Raw genomic sequence first — 16731 nt, 5'->3', positions numbered from 1 at the left:
GATGGTTTGAGAAACAGTGAGACCAATTTCAATCCTATTCACCCCAGTCTTGCTAATTCACAAAGTGAAGCTGGATTCTATTTTCCTTCTCCATATTAGAATATCCTAGCAACTGCCAATACTTCCAGACTGCAGTTCTAAATTCCTCACCCTTGCTCACATTATTGCTGAAACCCAGAAGGTTCTTCTTCATACTGTTCTCAGTTCTCCTTTGCTCTCAAGCCACAAAATAGCATGTCCCCTGAATCAGAATCTCTTAAGGTTTTCAAATTCCAAGGTTGCTGTTCATTCCCATCCCACTGGTCCTCATTATTTCATACAATTCAGGTGTTGTTGGCAAGACTAGCCCTATGCAACTGAGTTGCTTATTAGATCAATTCAGATGGCAATTAAGAAGAGAGTCAACTATGTTGCTGCAGGACAGCTAAAATAACTACTCATGTAAATCATTAAGCTGGATTTGCTTTTACATGCAGGAAATAGTCAGTTTCACATTCATCATGGCTGATAATCAAGAAAAAAAAGCCACTGGATTTAGGTCCCCTGCTGTTGTGTTGGGACTTGATTTGTAATTCAGGAGCCTAATTACCATATTGCCTCAAGCATGGTCCAAGAAGCTCCTGCTACAGTAATTTGAGATCAAATTCACAATATTCCCTGATCAAACATTCCACGGCCCACTATTCTGAAATTTGACCAGCCTGAGCAACGCCAAAGAATTACAGGTTGTTCTGCTATCATGCGCATTTTGTTAATGTGAATTCACTGTAATGAAATTGATGAATTGGGAACAATGTCTCTCAAGTGCAAACTCTTAAAACTTTTTAGCTATTACGCAGTTACATTAGAAACAGCACTTGGTGTTGGCAAAGTGTGATTTTTCTAGAACAGAGGGTTGCACAAGAACACAACCATTGCATTATAAAACTACCTGTACAACCAGTAGGTTTGTCCGAACATAAAAGGTCTCTGACCAATGCATGCAAATTTAGAGAAAGTCACAATTCTCAGGACAATTTATTTATTTCTATTTCCAGATACAAAAATGTAATACACTTCAACAGGTCTGAGAGGAATCTGATATTAGAACAAAAGAATACAACACAGTTATGCAGGAAAATAAATGCAGATTACTAGATTTAGTATCTACTCTAAGATGTGTATTCTTTAAAAAAAATCAGGCCTACCCGCGCCAAATGTTTTCCACAAAGGGGGAAAGGAAGCATGAAAAATTAATTTAGAAATAAGCCCTTACATTTAAAATCAAATCAAAATCCCACAAAGAATCAAGATTCCCATACAACTTCAAAGAATGTAAACAAAAAACATTCATTCTAAAGTTCTGCTTTGCAACTTAGTCATTTCGGTCAGGACTTGCACTTCTACGAGAGTTTTCAGATGGTGTACGACTGCAAGAGAAAAATAAAATTCATCACATTAAATTTAAAAATTAGAAAAATTAATTTGATTTTTACATCTTTATTTCATGTGACTCAATTTCCTTCAGCTTATTCTCAGAGTAAAACTCACTGGTTTATTAACTCTGATGATGCTGTTCCTTTAACAAGGTTATGTTGTCCTTGGGTTTTTTTTCCTCCCAGAGGATTCCTAAACACAGACTTCAGGGGGTCTCGTTTTGGAGAGCTTTTGGGCCAGTTTGATTATAATGGACACGGTCTCAGGAAAAATGTTTCACATTAAACAAAAATACTTGCACAATGAAAGGGGAGTGGCCAGTTCTCCCAGTTCAGCTTTTATCTGGTTTGGTTTAGTTTTGGCTAGCAGAGTTATGAAGCTGCTGGATCCAAAGATGCAGGTCCATGCCGATCCTCCCTCTCTCTGACATCTCTCCTGGAGGACTCTCATATGTTAGACTTTTCCTTTTGTGCCAAGGGGTGTTCATGGGAAGTATTTGTAACAGCATCATTAAGTTGGGATAGTCTGTTGGGTTTTCAGACAGGTTGTTAACATAGAACAATACAGCAAAGTACAGGCCCTTTGGCCCTCAATGTTGTGTTGATCTTTTATCCTACTCAGATCAAACAAACTGACATACCCTTCATTATACTATCTTCCACGTGCATATCCAAAAGTCACTTAAATGTCCCTAATGTATCTGACTCTACTACCACTGCTGGCAGTGCATTCTTCATTTTTGCTCTCTTTTGATTGCATTTCATTCAGTAATTTGCAAATAAATTGTTTTGTTTAAAGCTAAGTGGTTGGGACAGCTGCATCACACTGGAATATCCACATTACACCTGCTTAAATCAACTAGCAAAGTTAGGGTACAGGCTACTTTCTTGAAATGTTTTGAGGGGGTCTGGTTTGGGCCATAACACTGACCAACAAAACAGTTATGGATCTTGTCACAAGGTTTTTGCCAAACTCACTTATTAGGTGATAATATTTTATGAATGAAGTTGGAATTTAATCAGTTGCATCATTATTATTATTAAGTTGCACTGAAGGCCAAATTGCAAAAATGACAGAGTCAGACCCTTCAGTCCAACCTGTCCATGCCTACCAGATATCCCAACCCAATCTAGTCCCACCTGTCCATATCCCTCCAAACCCTTCGCATTCATATACCCATCCAAATGCCTTTTAAATGCTGCATCTGTACTAGCTTCCACCACTTCCTCTGGAACTAGGAGCTATAATATGTTTCTATAGCTGAAACACAATTGGAAAAAGCCATTAAATAAAATTTTGACAAATCTGACTGAGGTGTCAACTCTACCGTCCTGCCTGCCCCCCCATAACTAGGCATTAATAACCCTTAATGTCCAATCAAAAATGTAACATAGCCTCAAATATATTCAATGACCGTCTCCACTGCTTACCTGGGAAGAGAATTCCAAAGGTTAACAGTCCTGAAGAAATTCCTCATCTCCAGCTTAAGTGAGACATCTTATTTTGAAACTGTGCCCCCAGTTCTAGATTGTCCCCATCAAACTACATATGGGCGGCGTGGTGGCACAGTGGTTAGCACTGCTGCCTCACAGTGCCAGAGACCCGGGTTCAATTCCCGCCTCAGGCAACTGTTTGTGTGGAGTTTGCACATTCTCCCCATGTCTGCGTGGGTTTCCTCCCACAGTCCAAAAATGTGCAGGTTAGGTGAATTGGCCATGCTAAATTGCCCATAGGGTCTGGATGGGTTGCTCTTCGGAGGATCGGTGTGGACCTGTTGGGCTGAAGGGCCTGTTTCTACACTGTAGGTAATCTAATCTAAAAAAAAGGAGTAAACAGCTCTCATTCTCCTGAATACCATCCTTGTTGAGCAACCCCTTTATCCCAAGAATCAATCTAGTGAACTTTCTCTGAACTGCCTCAAATCCTTAAGACCACTAAAACACTGTACAGTACCACAGTTGTTGTTTTATTAATGCCCTGCACAATTGTAATAAGACTTCCCTACTTTTATATTCAAATCCCTCTGCTTTAAAGGCCAACATATTTTCTGCCTTCCTAACTACTTGTGTATTTGTACACTGACTTTTTAAAATATTTCATTTTCGGGGACATCTACATCCCTCTGTACTGAAACATCATCCCATCTATAACATTCAGCCCACAGAGTCTGCTCTGTTGCTCAATGAGATCACGGTTGATCTGTTGATCCTTAACTCCACTTCCCTTCTTTTCCTCATAACCCTCTATGTTGCCTCAAATATACTGAATAACCCAGCTTCTACAGTAAATGTATTTCACAGATTTATTACCCTATGTCCTCTGGTCCTAGACTCTCCCACAAGAGGAAGCAATCTCCCAGCATCCACCTTAAGTCCCTAAGAATCCTTATGCTTCAACAAGGTTGCCTCTCATTCTTCTAAACTCCAATGTGTACAGGCCCAACCTACTCATTCTCTTCATAAGACAATCTCTCCATACCTGGGATCAACATAACCTACTGTCTCTGGACTGCCTCCAATCTTTCCTGAGAAAAGGGGCCAAAACTATTCCAATTCTTGTTGAATCGATGTTTTGCAGTTTTAACAAGACTTCCCTCTTTTTGTACTCTATTCTATTTGGAATAAAGATTTATTTTGCCTTCCATATTACCTGAACTTGTATGCTTGTCTTTTGTGATTTATATAATGTTTCCCTAATCTCTCTGTAGCTATCTTGCAGCTTTCTGCAGTCTCTCCATTTACATAATTGTCTACTTTTCCATCCTTCCTGCCAAAGTGGACAAACTCTCATTTTTCTATATTATGCTCCATCTCAAATAGTGAGTTAAGCAAGAGTATAGAATTTGTATGCAGTGTCTTCTTCATTTGAATCCGACAAAATATCACACTCTGTGTTACGCTATATGCCATCTAGGAATTTGACAATGCCATGTGTTTGAAACCTCCCATCCCAAATAATTGCTGTTCATTGAGAACAAAGTAATTTAGAAGCTGTATTTTTAAAGTGAAATCTTTCATTTACGTAAGGGTATCTGGCATGAAACAACATTATTTCATTCACTTTAATAAATTACTTTCATGAAAACGTCTAATAAGTATGGCAGGTGAATCTACTGTACACAATATTTCAATTGTTAATTGTGGATATCTTCAAGTAATAACATCCTTTAAAGTAATCTATCCTATTTAACGTAGCATACACACCTTTAACAATTTTTATCTAAATATCATGGATTAAGGCTGTGCCTAATTTGACAGATAGGATCTTAGATACAGGGAGCCATCAAATTCAGGATTACGTTACTGAAAATTGCAACTTCAGTGACGGAATGGTAAAATTGAACTTAGGTTCTTGTAGAGACTAAAAATTATAGTTGTACCATCAAAATTGAAATACAATACCACATGTACTGTAAATTCCTAATTCACAAATCTTTAATTTGTTTTAAGTTGTTTGTTTGTTTAACAAAGGAAAATGCAATACCTCTCATTACTGTTAATTTAACCATGCTCCATCTAGTGGAGGATTCTCATCAGCACAGATCATTATAATCAATGCAAAATTACAGAAAATGGCAATCTTCAATTATGTTGGAAATTCTCCTCCTTCAGACAGTATTTCCACTTTAAAATTGTCACCTTTTTGATTGACCTAATCTTTTGTGCCCCAAACCAAAGTCAGACTGTATGGCAATGGAGCATAAAGTGTTACTTAGAAAATAATTCCTTACCTTCGCTTTGGTGAAAGTGATCTTGACTTTGAGCGACTGTTTTAAGAAATGAAAGTACAAAGGTTAGCAAACCATCCAGATCAATCACATACAGAATAATTCAGAATATACTAATAGTTACACTCAATAAATTTAAGATAATGCGTTGCTCTTATAACCTACTTTATTTACACTTGCGAGAAACGACACTGCACACTTTACACAGTTTCCCTGCAAACAAAATACTGTTCAAGTCCTGCACACTTTTTGAATTATCTGGAAGTGTGAGCAACCTAATTCCCTATTGCTTTCACCATAACCGCACATCAGCCAACCCTTTTCTCCTAAACTATAAACTGTTGAGATTGTTTAAAATTTGGCATTCTGGTATTTCAATTGATGAATGCAATACGAAAAAGGTACAAGAACATTTCTCTTTTCACCAACGTTGAAGATTATTATTTGAGAGGAGCTGGGTAGCATCATACCCCATCAGGCACCACAAAGAAAACTGCAGAGTGAAACTCTCTCTAATTTACCTGAACAACAGAATAATCTCAAAATAATAATATCGCCTTTTTTCAAATTTTCTGTATTAACCAACTTCACTAATTGGTGGGCAATTGTGTAGTACAAGGGTTCAGAATGACCAAGCTGACTTAATCAAAAACTCAAATGACCAGTTTGGGCGTAATTCAAATTCAGGCCGCACCGATAAAACAATACTCATTTGGCTCCCATAACACAGAAAAGCATTTGTGTATTTTAGCATGCAATGACTAGAATGCAAGACATCCGATCACAGCTATGTTAACAGTACTTTAATAGTAGAATCCCTGAAATGACAGATAAACAGTTATCCATACTAATTTTGCACAGCTATCACCAACTGGCTCAACTTTACTTTTAGATAGTTGGGAGCAAGTCAACTATCTTGTATGTAGTTATGGAAAACCCTGAAGCATCAGAAGCCCCATTTGTAAACTAATATTGGAGGGCAAACATTAGGAAAACTTAAATGTTTTAAAAGAGTTTTATTTAGTTTCCTCACCTTCGAACCGGTGATCCAGACTGGGATCTTCTTAAGGGAGATAGAGACCTATTAAAACAAAATAAAGGTGCTAGCTGACAGCAACAAAATGTATTACCTTCAGATTAAACATATTCCCCACTTGTGAATAAATTATTTCACATCTATGCAAGTCTCTCAATAGCAAGCCAACAGAGTTATTCTCTTTGTGCTTTTAATGTAATTGCTTATTGCAGCACCAACTCATGTCATACAATCTTTGTCTCTATATTTTTTGGACAAGATACTTTATACTGTAGAACCTGCTGATGCTCTCTCGTAAGCTCCCATTCTTCATCAGCTCTGTCTTGACTCGAGGATGGCATCTACTTAGGACCAAGAGTTTATGCCACAGGTCTTCATATGACTAAACAAGCCAATTCTTGACCCAGAGATCTTTGGGCACATAGAACAGGGTATCCCATAATCCCAAGAGCAGGAGTGATCTCCTTTCCTTCTCTGCCACTGCTCTGCCTCACATTAAGATTTGTGATCCAAAATGTGGTGCAGCTTGATGGACAAGTTGTTAACATTTTGAAAAATTGGTAGAAAGTTCCTCCCAATAACTAATGTAATTGCTGCCTGCTTGAAGAATAATGCCAAGGTTATAGAAAAGGAGGAACTTAGAATAATCAGTAGGGAAAATATATTGAACAAACGATTAAGTTTTAAGACAGACAAATCCCCAGGGCCTGATGGCCTACAACCTAGGTCTTAAAAGAAAGCGACAGAGATAGTGGATCCATTGATTATAATACTTTAAAATTCCCTGGGTGTAGGAGAGGTTCCAGTGGATTGTGAAACTGCTATTATAAAGACCCTTATTCAAAAAGGGAGGCAGGCAGAAAGTATGAGACAACAGACCAGTTAGTTGAATATCTGTCAATGGGAAATTGTTAGAATTCATTATCACGGAACTAATAACAGGACACCTGGCAAGTCATAACACAATCTAGTAGAGTCAGCGTGGTTTCATGGAGGGTAAATAGTGTTTGAATAAGTTGCTAGAGTTCTTCAAACATTTTAACAAGTGAAGTAGATAATCCAACACGTATATTATATCTGGTCTTTTAGAAGGCATTTGATAAGGTGCCACACAATAGGTTATTACACAAGATAAGGTCACATGGGGTTAGGGATAATTTATTAGCTTGGACAGAAAATTAGCTAACCAACAGAAAGTAGTGTTAGGATAAATGGGCCTTTTTCTGGTTGGCAGCATATAACTAGTGGGGCACCACAGGGTTTAGACCTCAAGCCCCAACTATTTACAATCTACATTAATGACTTGAATGCAGACATAGACATGCAGACAAACCAAATTTGCAGACGACACAAATTAGTCGGAAATTAAATTGCAATAAAGAAACAAGAAATTTAACAATGGATATGGATAGATTTTGTGAATGGGTCAAAATTTGGTAGATGGAGTATAACATAAGTGTGAGGTCAGCCTTTGTGGTCAGTGGAACTGAAAGGTAACCCTACTGACTAAATAAGAGAGAAACTTCACAGTACTTCAGTGCAGAGGGATCTGGGTGTTTTTGTACCTGAATCACTGAAACTGGATGAGGTATGGCAGGGAATAAGAAAGGCAAGTGGAATTTTGGTATTCATTGTGAAAGTAATAGAGTATGAAAGTATGGAAGCGTTGCCATAACTGTACAAAGCATTAGTGAGGCCACGCTTTGAGTACAGTGCAGAGTCTTCATGTTCTTAAGGGAGGCTTTGCAGACAGTTCAGAGGTGATTCACTAGATTGATACCAGAGATCAATTGTTAGTCTTATGAAAAGAGATTGAACAGTTTACGCCAACGTTGTCTAGAATTTAAGAATGAAAGATCTTATTGAGGAATGTAAGACACCAAAGGGGACGGACAACATAGATGTAGAGGATGTTTCCTCTTGTGAGGCAATCAATAACAAGAGGTCATAGCTTTCGGATAAGGGATAGCAATTTAAAATAGGTGATGAGAAACTACTTCTCTCAAAGGATCATGAATCTCTGGAATTCACTTCCCCAGAATGTGGCTGATACCATATATATAAATACATGCAAGAGAAAGATTTTAAAAATAGTAACAGTAGAAAGATTATAGGGAGGAGGCAGTAAATTGAATTTGAGACCAAGATAAGATCACCCATAATCATATGGAATGGCGGAGCAGATTTGAGGGGTTGAATTGTTCCTAGTTCTTCTTCCAGGTATTTACTACCTTTATCCTTCGTAATACGAAAGGTCATGGTTTAGAGGGCACAGTTGAAACAGCTTTCTTCAAATAGGCTTCTAAATTTTACTTTAACTAGGCATCATATTCGACTCAACTGTATCTGACACAGCCCCTACGTAATTGACAACTTATCAAATGTGCACCTGTCAATTATTAGAATGGAGGGAGAAAACTAAACTAACCTGCTTCTCTGTCTCGACAGAGACCTGGATCTGGACCGTGACCTTGATCTAGACCTATGAAGAGAAACAAAAGCATTGACCCTTTTGGTGATATAGGAAAAGTAGGCTACTAGGAAATATTCACAGGGCACATTGGGGAAAAAAAACACTTCAAGCATCTACATGTCACCCATAAAGAAATTCAAGTCAAGTCAACTCCAGCAAGGCAGTGCCAATACAATAATTTCTATGAGCAGTGAGGAAATTATGCAATTTAGTTTGCATTTTAAAGAACTCAATCTTTCCTGGAAAGAACCTAGCTGAGAATAAGCTTAAAAATAAATCGCGTATTGTTATCATTTTGCAAGCATAAAAAAAAGACAATTTTCAACAGTTTAAAGGTTTGCTGCAGAGGAAATTTCTGACTCATTTCTACTGGGGACAGCCAATCGTTTTCTGGAGTTTATGAAAACCGAATCACTAACTATTCTAAAATCTGTTGAAACATATAACATAGCTCCTAGTTTAAATCTTTTTCATGGAACGAGGGGGTTACGAGCCAGGCCAGCATTTATTGCCTACCTCCAACTGCGCAGAGGGTAGTTAAGAGTCAATCATAATGCTGTGGGTCTGGAGTCACAACTAGGCCAGACAAGGTATGGATGGCATATTTCCTTTCCTAAAGGACAGTTGCGATCCCAATGGGCTTTAAATGACAATCAACAGTTATTACATGTTTGCCACTAGACAAGCTTTTTGTCCAATATTTCAATAGAAATTTCACCATCTCCTTTGGTGGGATTCGAATTTCGTCCCTTGATTTTGAATTACTAGCCCAGTGACACTACCATGATGCCAATGTCTCCAAGTGTTTGCAGGGATAATGCATTAAAGAAAACTTTATATAATAGGATAATGTTTGTGGTCAGACAAGAATCCCAGTAAATACCAATTCTCTTGTTTACAAAGGGTGCCACATTCAAAATTCTGTAAGCTATCAATAAAGCAAGTTTAGTAGACAGATAATTTGTACACATCTAATCTCTTACAATTCCCAGAAGCTGATAAGGGCAATAATGCATTTGTATGCTGTAATTACATCAACTTCACATTACAAGATTATAGTAAGGGATTTGCAGAAATGAGCACCTACATAATCACGTGCATTAGATGACAATCAGCTTCATATCAGTCTACAAACACCAATTCTGCTCGAGATGGTTGAGATAAAAAGCTACAGATTTTGGGCTGTACTAGCAGATAATATATGCAAATTACCTTATATCATCCCTCTAAAATACAAGTGAGGCTCCATACGACATGCCATCAAAAATATTAAAAGTCAGCATTGCTCAGTTAGGCTGGCAATGTCAACATCATTTTCATACAAACTCAATAGCAAAGTGGCAGCATTAGGACATTTTGCTTTTGTTTCCCCAGATGTAGCACTTGCGCACCATTCAATGTTCTGGGTAAACTGTATTGCTTCATTGCAGTGTCCAGAATAACTGAGAAAGATTCACATCAGGTGTCATAAGTCAACAAAACCATAATAAAGCCAGAAGACTTAAAATAAATTCTTAAGAATGATGTACCTGAGAAAGACAGAATGAAGTCTGCAGCTAAGATTACCAACTACTAACACTATCAAATGAAAACCAAGAGCTTCCTAGAAAGAACATTTACAGAACCAGTTAAAAAGGGAGGCAATGGCCTAGCAATATTATCACCAGACTGTTAATCCAGAGACCCTAATCAATGTCTGGGGATTCTGGTTTGAATCTTGCCATGCAGATGGTGGAATTCAAATCCAATAAAAACATGGAATTAGGACTCTAATGAAGACCATGAAACCATTGCTGATTGGTTCATTAATATTCTTTCAGGAAGGAATTCCGCTGCCCTTATTACATGACTCGAGACCGACAGTAATGTGGTTGCCACTTAACTGCCCTCTGGGTAAAAAAGTGCTGGCTGACCCAGTGACATCCACATCCCATGAACAACAAATAAAAATTCTAATATTACATCAAATAGTTCCATTTCAACAGTATCTTTCCATTTGGCACATGGAAACTATAACATCCAAACAGCATTTCCATGCTTCATCTTGAAGAAAAACCCAATAAGTCAAAAGCCCACAGTAAAGGTGGTCATAAGCTGAAGCTTAAGACACAAAGAAAGGAAGTAGCCTGGTAACAGTCAAAAAGATTAAGTAAAAATAGGTTACAATTTGCCCAAATGTAAAGGTAGATTGATAGTAAATGACTATATTGACCAAAATGCTGTCATCTACATGCATGCAAATTAAGAGAAAGATTATTTGTATAAAACTCAAAGTTTGCAGCACCAAATTACTTATTTCTTATAATGGCAGCTTCTCAGTGTCGCACTAACAAATAAGTTCTTTCATTGCAAATCAAGTTTCTCAAACATTCATCAGGCAACAAAGTACATATGCTTAAATCCCAGTGATTGCACTTATGGGGAAAAAAAAACACAATTTGTACTATCATATATTTCAAAAACTGACTTCAACTGGAAAAAGGAAGAAAACGAAAAATGTTCACTCACCTGGACCTTTTAGGAGAGAATGACCGAGACCTTCTTGGAGAGAAAGACCTGGACCTCCGAGGAGAAAAAGACCTGGACCTAATTTAAAAATTGGTCATTTTTAAATGGATATCTAGAAAGTGAAGGCTTCACTTCTCAAATCTTAACCTGATAATCAAAGATATACCTTCTGCCACGGCTACGGCTGTGTGAACGGGTATACCTTCTTCCCCGTGAGCGTGAACGTGATCTAGTCCTAGACCTGGTTTAACAGAAGAATGCAGTATTAAATTTAACAATTCAGATTTAAAATCTTGGAATACCTCTGCTGGAGTCAAAACAAGATTGCTACAATATAGTATGCATTTGTCAGTTTGAAGACAACGTGGGGCCCTATTTTTTAGATTAAATCTACATAACGTAGATTCAGTTAAAAGTTTTACATAGTTTTTAGTATTCTGTGCATTGTAAAAACACTTTGTAAGTGGTACGTAAAGTAAACCTTGCAAGTTTGCAGGTCAGTCGACCCTCTCTTTGGACCAAGGTCTAGCAGATCTAGGCGATCTAGAAGTATCTATCAGACCATCGCAGCATCTAGATGTTCTTCAATCTAACGACGATCAAACTGACAGCCAAATGAGCCAAAGTGAGGCTTGATTGACGCAGGATGGTTTGTCTACGAGGGAATGCGGTCAATCTGGCGTTCCTCTAGAAAGGGGCCCAATTGAAAGCCAATTTACAGCATAACGGCGATCACCTTGTCTCATTCTCAAACATTTTCTGCCCTCAAAAGAATCTTAAGGTGAAGCTAGTTGTAGCAGGTTCTCGAGGGGATCTGGCCTCATGCCAATCACCGTATGCTCTAGGCGCATCAAAACTGTTGGATTTGCTAGATGCCTTAGCCTGATATCATGAGGCTCACGACATTCTGAATCGCGGTGACTGACTCAAACGAAGAAACCTGAAAGGTTTGGACCAGGTGGATCATTAATATTCAAAACATTCACAGTGAAACTCAAAAAGTCAAGCAAAAATTGCCACAAGGCCTGATTATCACTTAATTATAAAGCAAAAATGATAAATATTGCATTTCTTTATTCAGTTTAAAATAAAGTTGCTTAAATATACTTAAATTTAAATTTTTAAAGCAATATTAGAAGTCATAGAGATTGGCAACTCATACCTGCTCCTTCTGCGTCGGCTATAGCGATGACAATCATAAGCATAATGACCCTTTTCTCCACATTCATAACACCGATCATTTGGGTCAAAGGGTCGGCGTGCTGGTGGCCGCTCAAAGCGTGAGCGGCGTGGCATTCCTGTTGATAATTCCACTCGAACACGTGAGCCGCAAATTACCCTTAAGTTAAAGAAATTAGTGTTTACATAAAGCCAAAGACAATCCATCATAAAGCATCAGTTAAAAAGATGTAACTAAAACAATACTATCTCTATGAAATGGCTGGCACTTGAAGGCTTCAACAGCATAACCTGTCCCTCACCTTATGATGCATACAGTTAAATGCAAATTGTTTGGACCTCTGCAATTTCTATAGTTTCAACACCTATTATAACATATCAATAAATCAGATTATTCAGATTCCTTTTTACCCCTGTTCAAGTTTTCTCCTACAAGAGGGAGGTGAACATTAGATCACCAATGCATGAAAGGCCAAATATGGAAATATAAACTTACGATGAAGCTCGTCACATTAAAAGTCGCTTGGCAACATTTGCATAAGCAAACCTGTCTGATATGGGAAGAATAGCAGGAAAGGCAGTTGAAGATCTGACCAAAATCTAAAAAAAGGTCTCCCGACATCCTAAAGGATAAAATCCAAACCAATCAAAATCAAAAACAATTTGAATGGGGAGGGTAAGGAGGAAAAGTACATGGCAAGGGAAGAGGAGACGACAAACAGTACCTACCTTTCTTGACACTAGACTGGAAAAAAACAGTATCACAGCTGAGACAGATCAAAAACACACAAAATTAACGCAAAACAGAAGCAAATCAACAGTATTTGTAAGGTTAAAGGCACTGCACCATTTAACTGAGCAGAGAGTCGCACAGTAACTCCATCCACTTAAATGAAAATTAAATTTTAACACTTTGAGCAGTTACGTTTACAGCAAAAAAAGTCAAACTTCAGTTCACAAGTTAGCAAAACATGGTGTCTTAAAAAGGTACTCTGTGCCTCTACTTTTTAAACAGAAGGTCCAGTGTGGCAATGTATTATCTATTGACTCAGGTGTCTGACTTAATTTGAAGTTTGGAGTATGAAAGGAAAGCGAGAATCATGAAAAGTAGTCAGATAAAAAAATTAGACACCAATAAAGCTGTGACAGAATACAGGAGAATTCATTTTAATGAAAGGAAATGAGATTACCATTACAAAAGTTTAACTGGGACTGATGCCAACACTTGTGCATCTACGCAAATTCATTATTATTTTTACTTTAAGTAAAATGATTTTTATGGCATTTATCACATTTTAGTAAAAACGGGTTATCTTTACTTTCTCTGTGAAAGGGAAAAGGCAAAAAGGAGACAAAAAGTCAAGCCAAAGCCTTGTAAGCGCATATCAAAGTTTTATTTTGAAACTGGAGTTGGGGCAGTTATTTGGACCTCTGCTCCTGTGGAATATCTGGAACCACAGATCAGAACTATTATTTAGAGAAATTTTAAATAGCCTATTAATGTCAGCTGACCAAAGATACTGGATAAAAAGCAAGAAATACAATTTGCCCACTGTCAAAGTTAACAATTCATGAGCGACAAAGTCGCAGGAGAATTAATCTCTCCCAAAGTGCAAATCAAAAACTATTTCACTTCCCTCCACAGCATATAATACTCAAGTGGTCATTTTTAAATAAATGTATAAAGAGTGCTGAGAGCACTCTTACATACTTTAGTTGGCCATACGAAACTCTTCTTGCAACAAACAACTGGATGATATTTCAAATATCAACCAAACTATGATGCAACATTAAACTTACAATATCTTAGCCATAGTTCAAATGTATTTCAGTGAGCAATAAAGGAAGTCCTCAACTCCACAACAGAACCCATTAAAAATTGAAAAGGATAGAAGAATTGGACAGTGTGCCAAAGTGCTTCATTAAAGCCCAAATTATGTTCAAACTTCTAGTTCGAACACAGGTTCTAAATCTCTGGCATACAATAAAGGGATTGGGACAAGTGAAGCCAAAAGCACTTTTCCATACGAAACAAAAATCCAAAAGGAATCACTTTTAAAGTATCTCAAAAATATTCAGAAGGGAGCATTAGCACAAGCATAGGGACAGATCCCGGCAATGAAACTGGCAAGGGGAACCCAAGGTTCGTTGAGACGAACAAATGGGTAAATGTATCTTCAAGTATAGGCAGCCTGAAATTAAAAGGATATGACAGTCAAGCTATTTGCAGCAGCAGTTCCCTAGGCAGACAAAGATGCCAGGGGATGGGAGCAATGACCACAGGCTGGCTGAAGGGTGAGCCACCAATACAACCTCGCAGACAGGAGGCACTTCAGAAAATATAAATTACTTTAAACTGTTAAGAAATTGAGCAGATTGAAGTTGAAATTCAAAGGAAGAGTGTAAAACATGTAACATGGCATAAGGCAATCACATCACAAGATGTTTGAATTCATGCTGATTTCTTTATCATAAAAGTTGTACTAATTAAAGTTGATCAGGTACTACTGAAACAGCATGATATGCTGGGATCGGTCTTTTCAAAGCTGCCTATGAGCCATATTCCTAATATTGCCTTCTGCTGTTATGGACTGAGAAATGTGAAACCTCGGTTAAAGATATAATTCTGAAGTATTCTGTCTGGGATCAAAACAGGATTCTGTAGTAAATTTCTGACTGGCATCATATCTTAAAAAACATATCCATCATTTTGTTTTCAGAAAATTTTCAAGTTTTGCCTTTTGATCAATGCTGAATCTCACTTCAAATCCAATGCCCCTATTAGCCTATTTATTATTTGCTTGTGTTATTTCAAAGTATGTGAGAATTAAGATTTTTTTCAGTATTAAGCATTAATTTTCAAATTATGCCACTGCAATAAATTCATCCGAATTGAGATAAGGCAAATCACGAAGGATTGTTTTACGTTTGACTTATTTAGTTGTATAATACAAGGTCAGTGCAATTTATATTGCAGTCTGAATCAATATTAATTGTGCTGAGAAAACAAAATCCTCCAAGCAAAAAGACAGGGGTAGGGAAGTACTTATTTGTCAATAATGCCAGAGTCAATATCAAACACCCCAGTTGACTTCATGTTCTTCTTTATTTTGTTAACTTCAATTGAAATCATACACAATCAAAAGACCATTATGGTTTGATGTTGCTGGTTTCATACTAATTATTCCCCCAACTGTTGCTCAAAAGGTTGAGCTCATACAAATTTCTAAAAGGGGAGGCATTGGCAAAAGAAGTCTGGGACCCTTTAATCAACAACACAGATTTATACTCTAGACTGCCTATACTGGATTTAGATACTCCTGCAAATGGGAAGATTACAGTGCAGTATTGACAGACATTTAGGAGCAAGTACCTCCATTCCTTCTAACCACTGAATGCTTAGTACACAAGGAGAAACTGGCAGAATAAGCTAAGCAGTAAAATCAGTCAAACAAGGCTCTTAACTGGTTAGAATCTGACTGGCAGATAATACCTAAAAAAAACAGAAAAACAATGATACACAGATTCAGTTACTGGACAGGCTCTCTGATGGGAAAATAGCACTGGTATGCTGGTGAATGACATGACAACTGTGGAAACAATTTATCATTTCCACAGGTGTCAGACCACACGAGTGTTTCATACAGGTTTGGTTACAGTAATGGCAGCTGTCATAGTTTTTTTATCCATACACTATTGTATTTATTGTAATAAATAAAAAAAATGTATGGATACCAAGCACAACAGTCACACACACATATATACAACAATTTTATACATTTGTCACTCACTGACAACTGCCCATATTTAAAGGGGAGCTAAATCCAAATGATAAAGTCAGTCCTTTCATTATTCATACCCTCATTTAAAGTACAGTGAATGATCCTCAGATGTTGTTTTTTTCCTGATCAGAGCACACAATGCCCACCATGTTCCTAAATACTGAAAGTTCCTGCATATTGACATTAATATTATAGGAAAGGTTGCACATTCACTATTATTACTATCACTACTTTTAAGGAAACAAACCTGCCCTTTAGTACCTTCACAACCAAACAACTGTGCTCTGAGCAGATTTTTAAAAAACAGCTGAAAACATTCATTTAAGTAATTCGAAAGATCAGCAAGTAATAATGAAAGCAGTGACTTTACCAAGGGGGTATAGATCCCCTTTAAAGTTTACTTACTTGCCATCCAAACCACGAACAGCATCTTCAGCATCTCGAGGCTCCTCAAACTCCACAAAAGCAAAACCAGGGGGATTCCGTGCTATCCAGACTGTCCTCAGTGGTCCGTAGTAGCTGAATGCACGCTCTAGTTCCCCTTTACCGGCACCTGTTCCCAAGTTACCTACATAGACCTTGGTTTCTGTTGAGATGCACATCAGACATC

At 37.6% G+C, this 16731-nt stretch overlaps 1 protein-coding gene across 1 annotated transcript in view; it reads right to left on the bottom strand.

Moving 5' to 3' along the window:
* Positions 1 to 1004: 1004 nt before the first annotated feature.
* The window catches only part of LOC140483206 (serine/arginine-rich splicing factor 7-like), a 28537-nt gene continuing 12810 nt past the window's right edge, over positions 1005 to 16731 (bottom strand). The window contains exons 2-9 of the mRNA XM_072581280.1: positions 16527 to 16707; positions 12323 to 12499; positions 11327 to 11401; positions 11161 to 11238; positions 8608 to 8661; positions 6177 to 6224; positions 5147 to 5182; positions 1005 to 1409 (exon numbers count right to left, since the gene is read on the bottom strand). Of these exons, the coding sequence (XP_072437381.1) occupies positions 1355 to 1409; positions 5147 to 5182; positions 6177 to 6224; positions 8608 to 8661; positions 11161 to 11238; positions 11327 to 11401; positions 12323 to 12499; positions 16527 to 16707 (704 nt within the window). The 3' untranslated portion in view covers positions 1005 to 1354. The remainder of the gene's footprint in view (positions 1410 to 5146; positions 5183 to 6176; positions 6225 to 8607; positions 8662 to 11160; positions 11239 to 11326; positions 11402 to 12322; positions 12500 to 16526; positions 16708 to 16731) is intronic.

The sequence above is a fragment of the Chiloscyllium punctatum genome, chromosome 11 (genome assembly GCF_047496795.1).
Source record: "Chiloscyllium punctatum isolate Juve2018m chromosome 11, sChiPun1.3, whole genome shotgun sequence".
NCBI classification, from domain to species: Eukaryota; Metazoa; Chordata; class Chondrichthyes; order Orectolobiformes; family Hemiscylliidae; genus Chiloscyllium; species Chiloscyllium punctatum.
This window is presented reverse-complemented; position numbering and strand designations above follow the sequence as displayed.